This window comes from Entelurus aequoreus, linkage group LG22 (genome assembly GCF_033978785.1).
Source record: "Entelurus aequoreus isolate RoL-2023_Sb linkage group LG22, RoL_Eaeq_v1.1, whole genome shotgun sequence".
Taxonomy (NCBI): domain Eukaryota; kingdom Metazoa; phylum Chordata; class Actinopteri; order Syngnathiformes; family Syngnathidae; genus Entelurus; species Entelurus aequoreus.
This window is the reverse complement of record NC_084752.1, coordinates 11,464,841-11,486,610: the sequence shown is the minus strand read 5'-3', so window position 1 is coordinate 11,486,610 and position 21,770 is coordinate 11,464,841. Positions and strand designations below refer to the sequence as shown.

Below are 21,770 nucleotides of genomic sequence, written 5' to 3'. Positions count from 1 at the left end.
GCGGCGTTAGCGTGTCTTACCACATGGCGTGCATGTATGTCGGAGGCAAGCGTGGGCTGCTGACTGGTGTGCAGTTGTACGACCTCATTATCCTCTCTGCTAATAGGAAATTGCGGAACAAACTGGCCACCAGAAGGTCCTGGCGAAACAACTTCTGGAACAAATCTACATGGACAGACAACAGGAAGAGGTGTTAGTAAGATGCATTGAACACAAATACATAGCTTTATAAATGGAAAAAATGCTATCAAAACAAATCAAAATTTGATAAAATACTTCAGTGTATTTACGACAAGAAAAGATAAGTTAGAAGAAGTTACAGTAAACCATGTGTGCATGTTTATCCCCAAGAAACACAGCAATGCTCTATTGTTTTTACAGCCTAATTTCATGGCAGTAATATTTCATTTGCTGGAATTCTGTTTGATTAAACATCAATTCTGCTTTAGGAAACTAGCATAATTTATGGGGACAAGTAAACATTTATTACATTTATCCAGTCACTGGGTATATATACACTACCGTTCAAAAGTTTGGGGTCACCCAAACAATTTTGTGGAATAGCCTTCATTTCTAAGAACAAGAATAGACTGTCGAGGTTCAGATGAAAGTTCTCTTTTTCTGGCCATTTTGAGCGTTTAATTGACCCCACAAATGTGATGCTCCAGAAACTCAATCTGCTCAAAGGAAGGTCAGTTTTGTAGCTTCTGTAACGAGCTAAACTATTTTCAGATGTGTGAACATGATTGCACAAGGGTTTTCTAATCATCAATTAGCCTTCTGAGCCAATGAGCAAACACATTGTACCATTAGAACACTGGAGTGATATTTGCTGGAAATGGGCCTCTATACACCTATGTAGATATTGCACCAAAAACCAGACATTTGCGGCTAGAATAGTCATTTACCACATTAGCAATGTATAGAGTGTATTTCTTTAAAGTTAAGACTAGTTTAAAGTTATCTTCATTGAAAAGTACAGTGCTTTTTCTTCAAAAATAAGGACATTTCAATGTGACCCCAAACTTTTGAACGGTAGTGTACATACACACAGGTATATTTCAAGATCATATCTGGTTCTGGTAAAAGTCTTTAAAAAAAAAATTTTGAAAAATTACCAATTTTTTCCAGTATCCTCTGTGGTGGACACGAATACGTACTACTACTACTAATTTTTCATATAAAATGATGATGGTTTATGAAACAAATAATTCAAATTCAGCATAACATTTACAACATGTGAAAACTAAGCTAGTTTAAGTTCAAGTGACAGTTTTTAATGTTTTCATGTTTCATTGAAAAAACTAATTTTTTTCTTCTCATACATTAGAACAGTGGTTCTTAACCTTGTTGAAGGTACCGAACCCCACCAGTTTCATATGCGCATTCACCGAACCCTTCTTTAGTGTGTTTTTTTTCTTTCAAATCCAAGACAAATTTGTATGTTTGTTTTTTTACTGGTGCAGAAAATGAACCGTGCATGAACATCACCTTGTTCAAAGAACAAAACCAACACAGTGCATGAACTCAGAACAAATGACACACCTGCAAATCAGTGTGACTTCTGCTGTTGCCTTTGAGAGACCAGTTTAGATATGCGTGGCTTCACCTTGGCAAGTGCCACTCTCATGTCATTTTCACAGCAAGGTCTGTTCCTTTTATTCGTTTTTATGTCCAGCACCCTCGAAAAGGATTGCTCGCAAAGACTGGGGGTATCCATAATTCGCCGATAGGGAGACGTTTTTATTTACATGATGAGTAGGGTGTGTCTTGACCTCAGCGGCGGAGGCTCCGCCGAACCCCTGAGGCTGACTCACCGAACCCCTAGGGTTCGATCGAACCCAGGTTAAGACCCACTGCGTTAGAACGTAAGAAAAGCTGAGGGATTAAATACTTATTCAGTTAGGACTAGATACTGTTGTCCACTACAAAGGGACATTATACCAAAAATGTAAACATTTTCTAACAAAAATATTTTTGGCTTTTTGTGTGCAGCCAAAATGATTTTTTAATGCAGTGTTTCTTACCATTGTTGGGCCGCTGTGGTCAGTATGAGCCGCAGTGATACTCATTTGTAATACATTTTCCCACTACTTGAGGCAGTAATGACAATCTCAAACAAACAGTCTGGAGCAAAAGTCATGGTGGTTTCTTAAGCGCAAACATTATGACTAAAGTGGTGAAGCTGTATAATTATTGGCTCTTTAATTTCATTGACCATTTAGTTAAGAAACATACTTTTTATTATTAATTTAGCACTACATAACTGTATGTACATGTATTTTTCAGCAGTTATGTATGAGTCCTTTCTTAATCAGTATATTTGGTTAGTACTTATTTTTCTAATCAGTCTAACTTAAGCTTAAATGCAAACTGTACTTTTTAATTTTTTTATTTTGCCTATCGTTCACAATCTTTATAAGTGACAAGAAGACACATTTTCTTTTTATTTACGCTTTCTAACATATAGAAATCGGCTCATTCTTGATGGCTCGCAATGCAGCTAATGGGAACAATCAATTCTACCACTAAATCACTTTAAAAATGCATTAAAAAACGGCCAACAATACTTCATTTACGCTCCGTAACCTGTATAATACCCAAACATAGCGACATTGTTATTGTAGGAGCGACCACTGAGGAACCCTTTTTCTAACGTACGAACACATCGGCGTGCTACGGTGTTTGCCGTTGACGCTAACCATGGCAAGAGATAAGCTAGCTTCTACGTCAGCGCAAAACGCGTTTGAGTTTGTAATGCACAAAACAATGCGATAAGACACCAATCTGACTGGAAAACATGAACAATCATATTACAGTATCTGTAAAGTATCAGCTCACATTTCATGTTTTGTTTGTACACAGCTAGCCAGACAGTATATGCTGTCTGTCATTGTACACGAATCCTGCATGTATCATGATCAATATTAAGTGTGTCTCACTCGATGGACAGTTGTGTTTGGTCCAGCTGGCCAGGGACGTTTTTTCCGGTTAATTTTGGGTAAGCACTCCATTTATGTCGAAACAACTTGACTTCAAGTTCCATGAACGCTTCGTGCACGCTTTTAGAAGCAGTAGTTCATTCTCCATAAATTCATATTCCAAAAGATATGGTTGTGAATTCTCATTTGTCCAAAAATTGTCGTCTTCGTTGTTTGTTACCAAATCTGCCATGATTCGAGCAAACTCGCGTGTTTGTATCCGGAAGGGGTTGTTGCCAGAAGTCAGAAGTGTGCTGCTATGGAAACGGAAATAAATGTACCGAAAAATTAGTTCTGGCAATGATTACCGTATTTTCCGCACTATAAGGTGCACCTAAAAACCTCCAATTTTCTCAAAAGCTGACAGTGCGCCTTATAATCCGGTGTGCCTTATATATGGACCAATATTGAGCAACAACAAACCTAAACTTCATTTTCATAAAGTTTAGGTCTCGCAACTACGGTAAGCAGCCACCAACTTCTTTTTCCCCCGTAGAAGAAGAAGTTCTTCTTCTATGGTAAGCAGCCGCCGACTTCATTTTCCCCCGTAGAAGAAGAAGCGCTTTTAACCCAAAAATGGCTCCTATTAAGAGACAAGCTTACGACGCAGAGTTTAAACTTAAGACGATCAGTCACGCAATAGAACACGGGAATAGAGCAGCAGCGAGAGAGTTTAACATAAACGAATCAATGGTGTTTAATTCGGACACTGAAGAAGAAGAATTTGAGGGATTCGTGGATGAGGAATAACTTCATAAAGTGGGCTTTACATTTTTATTTTGTGTGTTGTGTTGTGTGACATTAACGTTTGAGCAACGTTGAGTTATTGATATTGTTATTGCTCTGCACTATTTCGAGTGTTACTATATTGTGATTGCACTAACGTTTGATTTACCGTAACAGTATCAGACTGTTTTTAAGTGTTTATTGAATCAGGGAAAAGTTCCCCTCCACTATGTGGTATAAATGTTGCACTACATGTTATACCTTGCTGTTGTTAAAAGATAAACAAAACACCACGTCACTGACTTTACCTCGGGGAAAACAATAAAACAGCTGTTTATTCATTTTGGGAGTGAACGGAGTTGTCAGAACGCTGGTTTGTAATCTATTAATAAAGTTTGACTGACCTATCTGACTGTTTTGTTGACATTCCCTTTGGCGCAGCTCCATCTAATGGATGCATAGGTGCGCCTTATAATCCGGTGCGCCTTATATATGAACAAAGTTTTGAAATATGCCATTCATGAAGGTGCGCCTCATAGTGCGGAGAATACTGTAAAATGATCAAAACATGGCAAATATTTTTTGAAGTTGAATAATAATATTTGTGATTAACAAGTGGTTTCATACCATTTAACAAGGTTGTTAACCTGTTAAGCTGTAAAAAGATTAGATATTATTAGTGAATATGATTCTAATCAAGAGTAAGATTATTAATTCAGTGGTAATATTCGAGTGGGCCCCAGTCCCTTCTGTTGGGCCCTGAGGTCAAAAAGGGTAAGAAGCCCTGCTCTAATGCAACATTCATGTTTCATGTTCTCAGGAGATAAAAGACTGGAGGATTGGGATTTAGGGATTGAAGCAGTCGGTGACAGTAATATACTTTAATGCCTTATTTACCTACTAATTCATCAAGATGGGAGAAGGCACATTTCATGCAGATCTATGGCATCTATTGATTATATCAGGAAAATTACAGTTGCACTCAAAACCCTGATAGTAAATTATATTTATTTATAAAATGTATAAACGGGTAGTCTGTTGAATGGTTGTACATTTGGAAAATAAATAGTTGACATGGTAAATTGAACAATGCTGAGTGAAACTGTACAGTTTGTGTCCAAATAAGACAATATGACAGACATCATTCCAGCTCTGTCATACCACTTTTTAATGTGTCAAATTTTTGAATGTGTGTGCTGCGCAGTCTTCCAGATGATTTGAATTAGGTGTGAAGAGATTCATTACCGAGAGTCTCCCTGACGCTGGCTGCTTCATTAGCAGTTGAACCCTCGGAGGTTTAATAGGCTTTGGCAGCCGTCAGCATTGCCACATTGCTACTGAAACTAGGAGTGTGTCTGTGGACGTGTGTGGCATAGAAGACACATTCAAATACCTCTCATAAAGTGCACTCTGATAGAAGGTAAATACAGTCGTGGTCAAAAGTTTACATACACTTGTAAAAAACATAATGACATGGCTGTGTTGAGTTTCCAATAATTTCTACAACTCTTATTGTATTGTGATAGAGTTATTGGAGCACATACTTGTTGGTCACAAAAAACATTCATGAAGTTTGGTTCTTTTATGAATTTATTATGGGTCTACTGAAAATGTGACCAAATCTGCTGGGTCAAAAGTATACATACAGCAATGTTAATATTTGTTTTCATGTCCCTTGGCAAGTTCCACTGCAATAAGGCGCTTTTGGTAGCCATCCACAAGCTTCTGGCAAGCTTCTGGTTGAATTTTTGAACACTCTTAAAAAAAAAAATTGGTGCAGTTCAGCTAAATTTGTTGGTTTTCTGACATGGACTTGTTTCTTCAGCATTGTCCTAACGTTTAAGTCAGGACTTTAGGAAGGCCATTCTAAAACCTTAATTCTAGCCTGATTTAGCCATTCCTTTACCACTTTTAAAGTGTGTTTGGGGTCATTGTCCTGTTGGAACACCCAACTGCGCCCAAGACCCAACCTCGGGGCTGATGATTTTAGGTTGTTCTGAAGAATTTGGAGGTAAACCTCCTTTTTCATTGTCCCATTTAAAGCACCAGTTCCATTGGCAGCAAAACAGGTCCAGAGCATAATACTACCACCACCATGCTTGACGGTAGGAATTGGTGTTCCTGGGATTAAGGGCCTCACCTTTTGTCCTCCAAACAAATTGCTGGGTATTGTGGCCAAACAGCTACATTTTTGTTTCATCTGACCACAGAACTTTCCTTCAGAAGGTCTAATCTTTGTCCATGTGATGTCAGATGAAACAAAAAATTTGCTGTTTGGCCACAAATATTAACATTGCTGTATGTATATTTTTGACCGAGCAGATTTGGTCACATTTTCAGTAGACCCATAATAAATCCATAAAAGAACCAAACTTCATGAATGTTTTTTGTGAAAAACTAGTATGTGCTCCAATCACTCTATCACAAAAAAATAAGAGTTGTAGAAATTATTGGAAACTCAAGACAGTCATGACATTATGTTCTTTACAAGTGTATGTAAACCTTTGACCACGACTGTATGTATTCAATGGTCAGTAACAGAGTATGATTGCAGTGTTTCCACGAGCATAATAATGTTATTGTGTAGGTTTGTAACTGTGGAAGAGTGATTGCAATAGTTTGTCTGTTTCACCAGCCCAATCTCTTAACACACATGCATACCACCCATTTTACTGTTATTCATGCTTTACTACCAGGCTTAATTTTTAACTCCTGGGAATGTTTCACCATGTCCGACTGTGCGTGCAGTGTCTCACCTCTGGGCAGCACGTTCCAGGCAATAGTATCGGTAATGGCTGTGAAGATCCAGTTCAGTTCTCCGAGGGGAGTGCGCCTGTCATTGAGCCTGCCGGGGATCCTGCACACAACACAACACAGATGGCTCGGTGTCAGCAGCTCGCAGCATGTCACGTCGATGACTCAGAGAACAAAGTGGCAATCGATCAGAACTGTCACCGCAACACGTTTGAGGTATTTACATTTACAAGCACTGGTTTGAATTCGGTGAAACAGACCAATAATGCAAACACACTATGAATATTCATGCCTGATTATACAATTGTTCATAGTTGTAACCCATGAAATGAAGACACAGAAGGCACATGCTGGAAAAACAGATGCAAGATTTGCATTTTCAGAGGGAATAATCCAAATACAGGTAGACGGTTCCCGAGTGTCCAACCATTGGAACAATCAGAAGTGCACATCAATGAGAGCGCAAACCAGGTGAGGGCACATAAGGTTTTGAAAGATGTGCCGTTATCGTTGAGTATTTTGTCAGTGAGCACTTTGAAATCAGATGTAACCTAAGAGGTAGCCAATGAAGAGACGCCAGCATAAAGATGACATGATCACATCTCCCTGCTTCAGTCAAAAACCAGGCTGTCAGATGTCAGAGAATGGTTGAAAACAACAAAAGAAGCAATCACATTCCTAAATATAAACATCACAATGACCCCCATCAGACATCCCATCAGTTTAGTAACATGTCATCAAAGAGTAAATATGCATTTTGTTCAATATGCATCATAACAAAAAGGGTAGTATTAAAAAAATGGATAGATGTTGATAGTCCAACTCGTACTGACTGGTATACACAAGCTATGGAGATGATATCAGTAGAGAAAATTGCATTTTGTTTAGTTAATAATGAGTCATATCTTGGAATATGGGATCCATTATTTAAATGTGTTTTAACTATTAAATGAACCTAAAATATTACTTATTTTATCTTTGTGGAAAATATTGGACACAATGTGTTGTCAGTCTTATGAGAAGCGATGCAAGTGTAAGCCACTATTGTTCATTTTTTTAATGTTTTTATTTTATTTTTTATAAATGGCTGTGATGATTTCTAATCACTGCTATGTTGAAATTCTTATTAATATCGATACTGTTGTTGATATTAATTTTTGTTTGACTACTTTTGGATTGTTTTGTGTCATGTTTGTGTGTCTTCTCAATTGCTTTGTTGATTGCTATTCTGAATGTTGCTGGCCTGGGTTTGGTTTTGGAATTGGAATGTTATTTTCATGGTATTATTGTGTATTATTTTGTTTGACTGATTAATATTAAAAAAACAACAAAAAAAAACAGGCTGAAAAGATTTTTTGATTCTTTTGAGGCAGACCTAAAAGACGGCACAACAATAATCAACCCAATATGTGATAAAAAAAAAAACGAAAGAAGACATTTGCATATTTATTTGACATTGGACCTATTTTTTGGTGAAAGAAAGCAACTTTGGTTCACCTCCTTGATATGGACCTTAGAGGACTGAATTTGGTCAAAACACATGCTGAGAGTCTTGATCTTACCTCTGCAACTACTGGCCTGGCCTGGTATGGTTTATTTATTTGGCATGCAAGTTCCAATCAGGAACATCAGGCAGTTACAGTACTTTTGTAGAGTTCAACATGTCCATGAGTAGAAGAAAGAAACAGAGCTTATTCAATCACACCTATTCTACATAATATTGATAATTAATTCAAACCATATATTTTAACATGTTGACACAGTATTTTGTCTGATTACATTGTCATTTAAATTTTCTTTACGTCCTGTGTTTAAGTGTCATAATTTTCCAATTTACGAGATAACTTGTAGCAATAGGCATATATAAGGTATAAACCCGGGATGCCATAAAATTGCTGGATGAATATGCAAAGGATAGGTAAATACAATAAAAAATTATAAAGATAAAATTATAAATGCAATAAGAGTAGGGCTGTCGAAAGATTGTTAAAAAAAACATCAGATTAATCACATTTTGGAATTTGGATTTATCATTATTAATTACAGTTGACTACTTGCTTGCATAATTAAAATGTGCGTAAGAAAAGAGCCCAATTTTTGATTATAAATGCAATTGTATTGTCAGAATGTCATCCAGGAACGTTGTTAAATGTTTCGCATGTCAATTATTTGCACAAAACATGGTAAAAGTTTTATCTAAAGTTCTTTCAGGCTGTATTTTGGAGTGAACTTTGTCAGCGAGCACAACAGTCAAGAGTCTCTTCACTCATTTTTGTACTGACGTATGTGTTGATCTGATCACTGACCATAAAGCGGTTACAGTAAAAGAGTGTGCACGGGCAAAATAAATTGGATGATTAATCCATGTTTGTTAATTACTTATGCAATAATTTTTTTTTTGATTATTCACGTAAATTAACTTGTTAATGTTGACAGCCCTAAACACTGGTAATTACACAATAATAATCATTATTGGGATATTAATCACGCAATGACTTATTGGTAAGATCAATGAATGAAATGTATTGCTTTATATTGTTAAAGTTGGCATAATCTATGGTATTACCTCCACCAGGAGGTTATGTATTCACATAAATTAGTTAGTTAGCAATGTAACTCTGATTTTTTTGGGATAAAGTTTTAGGAAATATATATATATTTTTATGTTGCCTTACTTTTAAATTACAAGGCTGAACTTTTTTGCTAGCAGCCACCACTTTTTTTTAATTTCAATCACCCAGAATCCCTATGCGAAAGAAAAACACAATGTATTTCCCTTTTATGTGCTTTCTAAATAGTGAAAAACTGCTAGAAGGAGGTGGCTAACAATGCAGGTAATGGGGATACAATCTATTTAGCCTATAAAGCCCTTTAAAACTCCCAACGTCGTTGTATACACATGCTGTAAGTATGTATGTAAAGCAGTAACAAGTACATTCACAATAACATCTTATACTCACATTATTTTGGTCATTGTAAGCATGAACGTAACTTCTTTCCTGGGCGCACTGATTTCACAAAGCGCATAGCAAGTAAATGCTTATTATTCTTACATCACTTCATAAAGCTACTCAGTAGTACATTCTATTGTATTGCGCTTTAAACAATTTTTTTTTTTTTAATTCTAAAAGTGTGAAGGCAACTACTGATTAAATTGATTCAAATACAAAACCAAAACAAGTTAAATTGGCACGTTGTGTAATTCGTAAATAAAAACAGAATACAATGATTTGATAAGCATTCCTCAACTTCCTCAGTCTTTTTTGCCACTTGTGCCAGCTTTTTTGAAACATGTTGCAGGCATCGAATTCCAAATGAGCTAATATTTGCTAAAAAATAAAGGTTTCCGTAATAGGCAGATGTCATCTATTGCTGTATGGCGAGTGATTATACAGCTGGATGGAGTGTGGAACTCCTTCATTCCACACTCCATCCAGCTGTATAATCACTCGCCATACAGCAATAGATGACATCTGCCTATTACCTGACACCTGACATGTTAGCTACTTCTCTTTGTTTATAATGTCTATTTCCTGCTGGACCTACTCTCCATTTTATGCTGCTGCTGTCATATAGACTGTATATACTGTAATATTGTACATGGTCATTGGTTTATATTGTATATATGTTATATACATAATATAATATATCTGTATATAAATTACTCTGTACACATATGTATATATTCGTCTATATGTTTGATTTTTTTTATAGCTTTATTAGTCTATTTATACCTGCATTGTCCTTTCCATCATTGTAACTGAGCTACTGTGTTGAACAATTTCCCTTGTGGATCATTAAAGTTTGTCTAAGTCTAAGTCTAAGTTTCCAGTTCGAACGTTAAGTATCTTGTCTTTGCAGTCTATTCAATTGAATATAAGTTGAAAAGGATTTGCAAATCATTGTATTCTGTTTTTATTTACCATTTACACAACGTGCCAACTTCACTGGTTTTGGGTTTTGTAAATTCAATCAGCGACATTCATTTGAGATACAGGAGTTTTGATACAATCTCGTTCATAGCACTAATTGAGCTTTTAAGTTTATTTATTACTGTATTTATTTTACTGAAGTATTACCTTTTTGTGGTTGTAGACAGTTGTGTTGCATTTGTTACTTTATTTTACTGATATAATTTTCTTTAAACGGAGCTTATTTTTAATTGTAGGTCATTTGCTGGCAAAGTGTCTGCTCGGTAGTGCCAGCAGTGCAACGGACGTCAACTTAAGAACTGCCACCAGAGACCAAACTTTGTTGATGTTCAATGTTTTACACTCATGGTTCACGTTGTAAATGGAATGTAATGGAACATTACTGTCATAGCACTGAAAAAATGACCAAACCGTTCAAAAACAGACATACAGTAGACAGAACAGGAAGACTGATGGGTCGCCGTCACATAGAAATGTAGGAAAGAAGGTCGAGGAGGAAGAGAAAAAAGCAAATCCCTTTACTAAGCACCTATGGGTGAGACCACAAAAAAAAAAAAACATGAGCAAAGCACATTTGAGCATATATTACGACACACAAAACTCGAGACTTGCAACGGGGGTGAGGGGGCGGGAAATCCTTTATTTATGTACATTCTAGGTGCCTGACTTCATTAAGTATGGCTTAGTGAACGTATGTTATTACCAGGGCAGCGCAAGGAGCCCAGTGTGTACCTTTGGGCTAACATCTCCCCAACGATGCATTTAAGCCTTCAAAACTAAAGCGGCATCTACAGTATAAACCAGACATCCAACACATATTGTTTTAGGAACAACAAAATGGGCAACGGAGCTGTCAGCTGCATTTAATTGTGACGATCATGTTGCACCATGTCATTTATTCGACAAGGTTTTAGCTTGTTACACTATAAGCGTATCGTATTTTCCGGACCATAGGACGCATCGGATTATAAGGTGCACTGCCGATGAATGGCCTATTTTTGATCTTTTTTCATATATAAAGCGCACCGAATTATAGGGCGCATTAAAGGAGTCATATGTTATTTTATTTTTTCTAACTTGAAAAGACTTCCTTGTGGTCTACATAACATGTGATGGTAGGTCTTTTGGTCAAAATGTTGCATATATTATGTTGTACAGATCATCTTCAAGTCGCTTTCTGACAGTCGCTTCAGGGTGCGCCGTTTAGTGGGCGGTCTTATTTACGTGGCTCACCTTCGACAGCGTCTTCTCCCCGTCATCTTTGTTGTAGCGGTGTAGCGTGCAAGGACGGGAGTGGAAGAAGTGTCAAAAGATGGAACTAACTGTTCTAATGACATTCAGACTTTACTTCAATCAATAACAGAGCAGCATCTCCTCATCCGGAAACAACCACACCGGAAATGCGTCCCGTGAAAAACCATCTGACCGGAACTCTCTAATAACTAAATATACAGATATAAGTAAGAACTTTACACTACTTTATATTAGAAATGGCAACAGCGGAGGATGAATGTCCCATAACAAGAAGATAGAGAAAAAGGAGAAGCTTATCGACTACGATGTCGGCACCGACTCCAAAGGCGGAAGCGCACAAATTTTCAGGATTTATGCAGATCCCAAATACAGATCAGCAGGTACCAGAAGGTAAGAAAAGATGCTTTTGCATAATATTGCAAAACAAAACACCAGATAATATGTCTTACCTTATACACACACCATAATAATACTTGTATGTTTAATTTGCCGACAATCCTTCAAGCGGTGCGGCTTCATAGCTTACCAAAGTCGTACTAAAACGTTCTAAATTATTTTTGAGCGTCATGTGTACTGTTCTATATTTTCAATGGGACATTTAAAGGCCTACTGAAATGAAATGTTCTTATTCAAACGGGGATAGCAGATCCATTCTATGTGTCATACTTGATCATTTCGCGATATTGCCATATTTTTGCTGAAAGGATTTAGTAGAGAACATCGACAAAGTTCGCAACTTTTGGTCGCTGATAAAAAAGCCTTGCCTTTAAAGGCCTACTAAAGCCCACTACTACCGACCACGCAGTCTGATAGTTTATATATCAATGATGAAATCTTAACATTGCAACACATGCCAATACGGCCGGGTTAGATTACTAAAGTGCAATTTTAAATTTCCCGCAAAACATTCTGCTGAAAACGTCTCGGTATGTTGACGTTTGCGCGTGACGTCACGGATTGTGCGGACATTTTGGGACACCATTGTGGCCAGCTATTAAGTCGTCTGTTTTCATCGCAAAATTCCACAGTATTCTGGACATCTGTGTTGGTGAATCTTTTGCAATTTGTTCAATGAACAATGGAGACAGCAAAGAAGAAAGTTGTAGGTGGGATCGGTGTATTAGCGGCTGGCTGCAGCAACACAACCAGGAGGACTTTGAGTTGGATAGCAGACGCGCTACCGTGAGTACGCAGCTGCGGCTTCCAAACATTTGATCGCTTGCCCGTACGTGCGTGCCGCTATGTGCATGTCACGTACGTAACTTTGGGGAAATATATGTGCTGTATGAACTTTACGGAGGTGAACGGTACTTTGGGCTGTGGGATTGAGTGTGTTGTGCGGGTGTTTGATTTGTATTGGTGGGTTATATAGACGGGGGGGGGGGAGGTGTTTGTTATGCGGATTAATTTGTGGCATATTAAATATAAGCCTGGTTGTGTTGTGGCTAATAGAGTATATATATGTCTTGTGTTTATTTACTGTTTTAGTCATTCCCAGCTGAATATCAGGTCCCACCCGCCTCTCACAGCATCTTCCCTATCTGAATCGCTTCCACTGCCCTCTAATCCTTCACTGTCACTTTCCTCGTCCACAAATCTTTCATCCTCGCTCAAATTGATGGGGTAATCGTCGCTTTCTCGGTCCGAATCGCTCTCGCTACTGCTGGCCATGATTGTAAACAATGTGCAGATGTGAGGCGCTCCACAACCTGTGACGTCACGCTACTTCCGGTACAAGCAAGGCTTTTTTATCAGCGACCAAAAGTTGCAAACTTTATCGTCGATGTTCTCCAATAAATCCTTTCAGCAAAAATATGGCAATATCGCGAAATGATCAAGTATGACACACAGAATGGATCTGCTATCCCCTTTTAAATAAGAACATCTCATTTCAGTAGGCCTTTAAAATGTTGGTGTTGTTTACTTGAGATCCATCATAGTGCAGGCTACACTTATCTCTTATGTTTGACTGCCATCTACTGGTCACACTTATCATTACACCATGTACCAAATAAAATAGCTTCAGGGTGGGTGAGCTCAACCAAACTTATGCCTTATATTAGGCGCACCGTCGAGTTTTGAGGAAAAAAAAGGATTTTAGGTGTGCCTTATAGTCCGGAAAATACAGTATCTACTGAATACAGTACATATCAATCCAACAGTGTTACTATTTAATTGGGCCCCGGACGACTTTGTACACCTTGTTTTATCAACCTATATGTGCTACCCAAACTTGCCTCTCTAATACCATCAAGTGAACTGCATGCAAGGGAAAAGTGAGTAACTGCAAGAGAAGGTTTAATGTGCGACTCAGTGTGACAAATACTGCTGTTTGAGAGAGCTTCAGCAAGTTGACACGTGAGTGTATCGTGAGCGTGGACAATCCACATGCATTCAGCGTCGTGACTGTCTTACATGCATCTAAAAGACCATTGTGACTGGATATTGCCAGAATGTGTGTTGGATATATGTGGGAAGCTGAGACAGAAGGGTGGCACAGATGGCCAATACAATGATGAATAGTGAATTTGATAAACTGCTCAAAAATCATTTTAAATTATGTAATATGTCAAAGATGAATGCTTACTCTTTTGGGTTTTCCAGTTTTTGTATGACCCTTTATTGGTACCAGGTAAGTTGAACATCTACAGTACAGGCAAAAAGTTTGGACACACCTTCACCTCATCCAATATGTTTTCTTTATTTTCATGACTATTTACATTGTAGATTGTCCCTGAAGGCATCACAACTATGAATGAACACATGTGGCGTTATGTACTTAACAAAAAAAGGTGAAATAACTGAAAACATGTTTTGTACTGTAGTTTCTTCAAAAAAGCCACCCTTTGCTCTGATTACTTTTTTGCATACTCTTGGCATTCTCTCGATGAGCTTCAGGCACACTTGTGAAGTGAAAACCATTTCAGGTGACTACCTGTTGAAGCTCATCGAGAGAATGCCAAGAGTGTGCAAAGCAGTAATCAGAGCAAAGGGTGTCTATTTTGAAGAAACAAGAATATAAAACATGTTTTCAGTTATTTCACCTTTTTTTGTTTAGTACATAACTCCACATGTGTTCATTCATAGTTTTGATGCCTTCAGTGAAAATCTACAATGTAAATAGTCATGAAAATAAAGAAAACACATTGAATGAGAAGGTGTGTCCAAACTTTTGGCCTGTACTTTATGTGAAAACAAATATTTAATAACATGTTCAACTTAAAGAGGTCCTATGGCGCAAAACCAACTTTTCTTAGCTGTTGGTACCTGGTTTTGTGTATTTTGGATCCCCATAAGTTCCAGAAATTAAAAAACAAACCATGGAGACACGGAGATATTTATAAAACAACATTACCTTCTTCCAAACTTGTAACGAAAGAGGAGTTTGGAATTTAAGACGATTGTAACCTATTTTGCCTTTGTTACATCAGCAAATGTCTCCATATATGGTAGAGCATGGGTGTCAAACTCTGGCCCGCGGGCCAAATTTGGCCCGCCGTGTAATTTCATTTGGCCCTTGAGGCAATATCAAATTAACACTAGAGCTGGCCCGCCGATTATATACAGCGGCGGTGCCGCGGTAACACCGCATTCACCGCTAATTCTCATGCTTGCCAACCCTCCCGGGAGACTCACAAATTTCAGTGCCCCTCCCGAAAATCTGCCCCGAGCTGTCATCACGTCCGCTTTTCATCCAGTCCAACAACGTGCTGGCCCAGCCACGTAATATGTGCGGCTTCTGCACGCACCAACACAAGTGAATGCAATGCATACTTGATCAACAGCCATACAGGTATAAACAACTTTAACACTGTTACAAATGTGCGCCACACTGTGAACCCACACCAAACAAGAATGACAAACACATTTTGGGAGAACATCCGCACCGTAACACAACATAAACACAACAGAACAAAATACCCAGAACCCTTTGCAGCACTAACTCTTCCAGGACGCTACAAAGTGTGTGTGTGTGTGTGTGAGGGGTGGGCGGCAGGGTTTGGTGGTAGCTGGGGTGTATTTTGTAGCGCCCCGGAAGAGTAAGTGCTGCAAAGGGTTCTGGGTATTTGTTTTGTTGTGTTTGTCATTCTTGTTTGGTGTGGGTTCCCAGTGTGGCGTATATTTCTAACAGTGTTAAAGTTGTTTATACGGCCACCCTCAGTGTGACCTGTATCGCTGTTGATCAAGTATGCGTTGCATTCACTTGTGTTGGTGCGTGCAGAAGCCGCACATATTATGTGACTGGGCCAGCACTCATTGGACTGGATGAAAAGCGGACGTGACGATTTTCGGGAGGGGCACTGAAATTTGGGAGTCTCCCGGGAAGGTTGGCAAGTATGAGAATTAGCGGTGAATGCGGTGTTACCGCGGCACCGCCGCTGTATATAATCGGCGGGCCAGCTCTAGTGTTAATTTGATATCGCCTCAAGGGCCAAGTGAAATTACACGGCGGGCCCGAGTTTGACACCCATGCTTTAGAGATTTAAGCGTTAAATAAATAATGCATGTATGCCCTGGCACACCGTTATGAAGCAAAATACGTTTTACACTTTTATACTGAAATAAATACAATCACAACTTATTAAATACAAATATAGAAAAAAATATCGGCAGCGGTAAAGTTTAGATCCATGAAGGAAAGAAGAAAGTGAATGAATGTTTATAACTGAATACATTTACATATGAATAAACATTTGTTTTCTTTTGTGTTATTTTTGTAATGAATTATGACAACTTTTTTCCAAAACACAAAATAAAATGTGAGATACAACATGATAATGCATACATTGATCCTTTGTTTTCAAAACGGTTACAAAAAAGTGGGACCCCAAAAATTTACTGTGGGACCCCATGTTGAAAATTCCTAGCGCCAACACTGACTTAATTACGTCAGTCCTCTCACTGGCCGAGGCCTGGTGGTTAGGGACCTCTAATTTCGACAATAGCAGGTGTGTATTGAGTAATGTTCTGTGGATAATACATCTATACCGCAATACAAACTATAAGCGGTCTACTCGAAATATGTTTTTTCAATACAGAATTCTGAGTATCACACTCAAGGAAGAAGACAAAACCTAAGGAGGAAATAGTGAATAAAAAAAATAACTGAATATACTTCATTAATAATGAATCCATTTCATTCTCAGAACATATCGAGGGCCAGTAAAAAAAAACTAGCTGCGTGCCGAAAATGGTCCCCGGGCCTCAATTTGGGCACCCCTAATTTATGTCAAAAGTGTGGACTTACTTTGGCTGTTCTAGTGTGGCTGGGACAAAGCTGGAAAATGTCTTTGCAGCATCTAAGTTGTTTGTTTTTGTTTCACCACTAAAAAACATGGTTTGTTCCCAGCCAGTTGGCAACGGAGCTTTGCTGAAGAAATTTGGCGCTTTAAATCTGCCAAACTACTGCCGCTTTGAAAATAATAGTAGAGAATTATATAATAAGGAAAACAAGTGTTGAATTTATTCTCCAGCTGTTTTTTAGGTTTAGCCCTTTACTTTGGGGCGGCATAGCTCGGTTGGTAGAGTGGCCGTGCCAGCAACTTGAGGGTTCCAGGTTCGATTCCCGCTTCCGCCATCCTAGTCACTGCCGTTGTGTCCTTGGGCAAGACACTTTACCCACCTGCTCCCAGTGCCACCCACACTGGTTTAAATGTAACTTAGATATTGGGTTTCACTATGTAAAGCGCTTTGAGTCACTAGAGAAAAGCGCTATATAAATATAATTCACTTCACAAAAATATAAAAAGGCCATAATATTTATTGTAGATTTGTTTTAACACAAAAAAACAGAATGTAACAGAAATTAGGGCTGTCAAATGATTATTTTTTTTCTTCAGACTAGGGTTGTCCTGATACCAATGATTTAGTACCTGTACCAAAAAGTATATCGATACTTAGACACTTTTCCGTATAAAGGGAACTACTACAAATGTCAATATTGGCTTTTTTTTAACAGAAAATCTTACACTATATTAAACACTTACAGTCAAATAACAATTTTACAAAGTTAAAATATAAATTAAAAAGGCATTGAAATGGCATCGACCCTGAAGGGAACGCCTGCCCTGTGCTCCTCGACTACAGTCTGCACCGGACCAAACAGCAGGACAGTTGTAACAACATTATTACCCGTCACTTCTTATAACTCCTTGTGCAGATCTGAATGCTTATTATTGAAATGTTTACCTAAGTTTGAAGCAAAAGTGGTAATACTGTTGCGAGAGTAGCGTGTGTGTGCCCCTTTAAGAATGGCAGTATGTGGAATGAGTGACGTGAGTAAGTGAGTGGGCAAGTTAGGACAGGTAACGCTAGCATGTGCAGGAGTGTTAACAGCATGGTGGATGTCTGAGTGTGCCCTGTGGAAATTATAAATAAAGTGACCAAGATGTAACTAATCGACGGCTTCGTCATTCCGACCAAAGAACGCAGCTATTGTTGGAGAAAGTGAAGGGTGTTACCCCCGACAAAACATCGGCCCTGGAGAGAACGTCTCCCCTGCGCGCCTAGACCACGGTCTGGGAGCCGTCATGCAGGAAAGGTGTACAACAGTACTTGCAAAGCATCGCCTCCCTGTTTAAAGCGTCACCTTTATTGTTAGTTTTGAACCCCAAATACCTCCATAATGCGCTTCACCACTCTCTTTATTAACCAGTAGAAGTTCTGTTTTTTGCCATTCTTATCCACCACGTTGATATTGCTTGTATGCACTTTGTTTTGACACACTCAACATCATGCACCCAGACTCTGTAGTCACAGCGGCATTCAGATGAAAGAACGGTACCGGTATTTTTCAAGAGTGGCATAGTACCGATTTCAATTGATTCGTATTGCCATCCTTTATTATACCGTACAACCATACTTCAGACTAATCACATTTTGGAAATTGGATTAATCATGATTAATCACATTTTGGAATGTGGATTAATTATTTAATAATTACATGCCATAACCACTGTGAACTCTCATAGGCACTGATTTTATAGGTTAGCAGCTCTCTGTGTGCAATTTTTACTTTCCACCACCCACAGTCTGAATGCTTCTGTATATATGTATATAGTATAATATTTAAACAACACATTCAGAACATTCGTTCTCAGGACTGGACTGTGCACCTTACCTCCTTTTGCACTATGTTTTGCATATTCGTAGACTGTCGCACTGATACTGGAGTTGCTTTTAATCTCATTGTACCTGTGTATAGTGACAATAAAAGGCATTCTATTCTATGTGATTACTCACTTACATAATTCAAATTCGTTTAATAAAAGACCGCAATAGTTGTACAAAAATGTAATTTTATTGTCAGAATGTCATCCGGGAACGTTTTTAAATGTTTCACTTTAATGCATGTCAGTTATTTGCACAAACCTTGGTAACGGTTTTATCGGAAATTCTTTCAGGCTTTATCTTGGAGTGAAATTTGCCAGCGAGCACATCAGTCGGAGTCACCTTACACATTTTTGTGCTGACCTATCTGGTGACTGAGTGGTGGTTAAGATAAAAGATTGTACGGTCAAAATAAATTGCATGATTAATAAATAAGAGTGCACGTGATTAATGCGATTATTTTTTGTGATAAATCACATGAGTTAATTTAATTTTGACAGCCATAAAAAAGAAACAATAAATAATGTTGCTTTAGTTAATTGAATGAAGTATCAAGTTTTCTGGGGAACAAGGTTGTAGACTGGCATGTGCTACAAGAGCATCAACAGGAAGAAGGAAAAACAAGAACAAAGACAAAAACAACAACACATTTGCAGCAATAATTCAGAAATGGAAAAAAATACAACGTATCAGTACTCTCTCTAGAACTCCATGTGAGACTTTACCTGTGGGATGAAGTCAATTTAAAAAAAGGTAAGGGTGAAGCCTAGAAAGGAGCAGATTAATTATGGAGCACAGTCAGAGTCAGCATGAAAAGTGTTAGTAACACACTTTGCTGTACTGGATTGAGATCCTGTAGTGCCCAAAAAAGGTGCCCCTGCTCAAGAACAAGACATATGTACTGGCTGTCTGCAGTTTGATCATCAACACATGAATGACAATGACAAAGCTTGGGCAAAATGTGATGTAGTCCCTTTGGCATCTAGTTGTTTCAACATGTTTGGCGGCAAAAAAATTGTGAAAGCAAGACAACAGCAGCATGTTACTGTCATGGAAGAAAAAAAACAGCTTTGGGGAGGTTTCTCTAAAAAAAAGTCCTTTCAGAGATGTTTGTAACCCTGGTGACCAATTACAAGGAACATCTGACCTCTGCATGTGACAACAAGGTTTTCTCTGCCAAATGTTGATGTACTGGGATCAAATACTTATTTCAATCAACCCAATACAATACAGTGGTACCTTGACGTACACGTTTAATTGGTTCTGTGACAAAGCTTGTAACATAAAATACTACTATCTGAAATATATCCTCTGCAAAAAAAATGAATTTAAATCCAATTACCGTATTTTCCGGACCATAGGGCGCACCGGATTATAAGGCGTATTGCCGATGAATGGTCTATTTTTTATATTTTTTCATATATAAGGCATATATAGGGTGCATTAAAGGAGTCATATTATTATTTATTTTTTGTAAATGTAAAACACTTCCTTGTGGTCTACATCAGTGGTCCCCAACCACCGGGCCGCGGCCCCCCGATTGGTACCGGGCCGCACAAGAAATGTAAAAAAAAAACAAACAAAAAAATTATTTTAAAAAAAATAATTAAATCAACATAAAAAACACAATATATACATTATATATCAATATAAATCAATACAGTCTGCAGGGATACAGTCCGTAAGCACACATGATTGTATTTCCTTATGAGAAAGAGAAAAAAAAAAAAAAAAAAAAAAACACCCCCACCGTTGACCGGTCCGCAGCTACAAAAAGGTTGGGGACCACTGGTCTACATAAAATGTAATGGTGGTTCTTTGGTCAAAATGTTGCATAGATTACGTTTTACAGATTATCTTCAAGCCGCTTGGATGCGCCGTTTTGTGGGCGGTCTTATTTACGTGGCTTACCTTCGACAGCGTCTTCCCCCCCATCATCTTTGTTGTAGCGGTGTAGCGTGCAAGGACGGGAGTGGAAGAAGTGTCAAAAGATGGAGCTAACTCTTTTAATGACTTTCAGACTTTACTTCAATCAATAAAGAAGCTGTCCCGTGAAAAACCGTCCGACCGGAACTCTCTAATAACTAAAGTTCCTTGGGTGAATAATGTGAACTCGCTTTCATGGCGAGTTTACTGACAGATATAAGTAAGAACTTTACACTACTTTATATTAGAAATGGCAACAGTGGAGGATGAATGTCCCATAACAAGAAGATAGAGAAAAAGAAGAAAGCTTATCGAATACGTCGTCGCCACAGACTACAAAGGCGTACAATTTTTCAGGATTTAGCAGATCCCAAATACAGATCAGCAGGTACCAGAAGGTAAGAAAAGTTGCTTTTGCATAATATTTCAAAACAGAACGCCAGATAATATGTCTTACCTTATACACACAGCATAATAATACTCGTATGTTGAAGCACAGTGCAATCCATCAAGTGGTGCACCTTCATAGTTTACCAAAGCCGTACTAAAACATTTTGATGGATTTTTAAACGCCGTGTGTAATGTTCTATATTTTCAATGGAACATATAAAATGTTGCTGTTGCTTACTTGAGTCATCTTGCAGTCTACACATATATCTTATGTTTGACTGCCATCTACTGGTCATATCTATCATTACACTGTGTACCAAATAAAATTGTATAGAAAACCAGAATTATTCCGTTCATTAGGCGCACCGGGTTATAAGGCGCATTGTCCAGTTTTGAGGGGAAAAAAAGGATTTTAAGTGCGCCTTATAGTCCGGAAAATACGGTATATATTATCCTTAACCCCCACCTACAAAACACCACAATTTTAACATGTGACATGCTTCTAAATAAGAAAAAACCTTCTAGATCATGAATATTGCATCAAAAATAGGTGTGCAACGATTTTACATATTGTAGACTGTATACATTTATTCAAAGATAAAGGGTTAACTGGGTTTGTTGCTGCAGTAATAATGATATCCATCATTCAATTGATGAAATGCCTCTCTCTGTCACGTCAATATAATGCATATTTTCA

The 21,770-nt window shown here is 38.1% G+C and overlaps 1 protein-coding gene across 8 annotated transcripts in view; it reads right to left on the bottom strand.

Moving 5' to 3' along the window:
* The window catches only part of rptor (regulatory associated protein of MTOR, complex 1), a 401,659-nt gene that overhangs the window by 154,871 nt on the left and 225,018 nt on the right, over window positions 1–21,770 (bottom strand). For all 8 annotated transcript variants that reach the window (XR_009823861.1, XR_009823860.1, XM_062033466.1 and 5 more), the window contains 2 exons: window positions 6,464–6,564; window positions 21–165 (listed from right to left, as the gene is read on the bottom strand). Coding sequence is in view for 6 of the 8 variants with exons in the window: in XM_062033466.1 (XP_061889450.1) it covers window positions 21–165; window positions 6,464–6,564 (246 nt within the window). In the remaining 2 variants the exon portion in view is untranslated. The remainder of the gene's footprint in view (window positions 1–20; window positions 166–6,463; window positions 6,565–21,770) is intronic.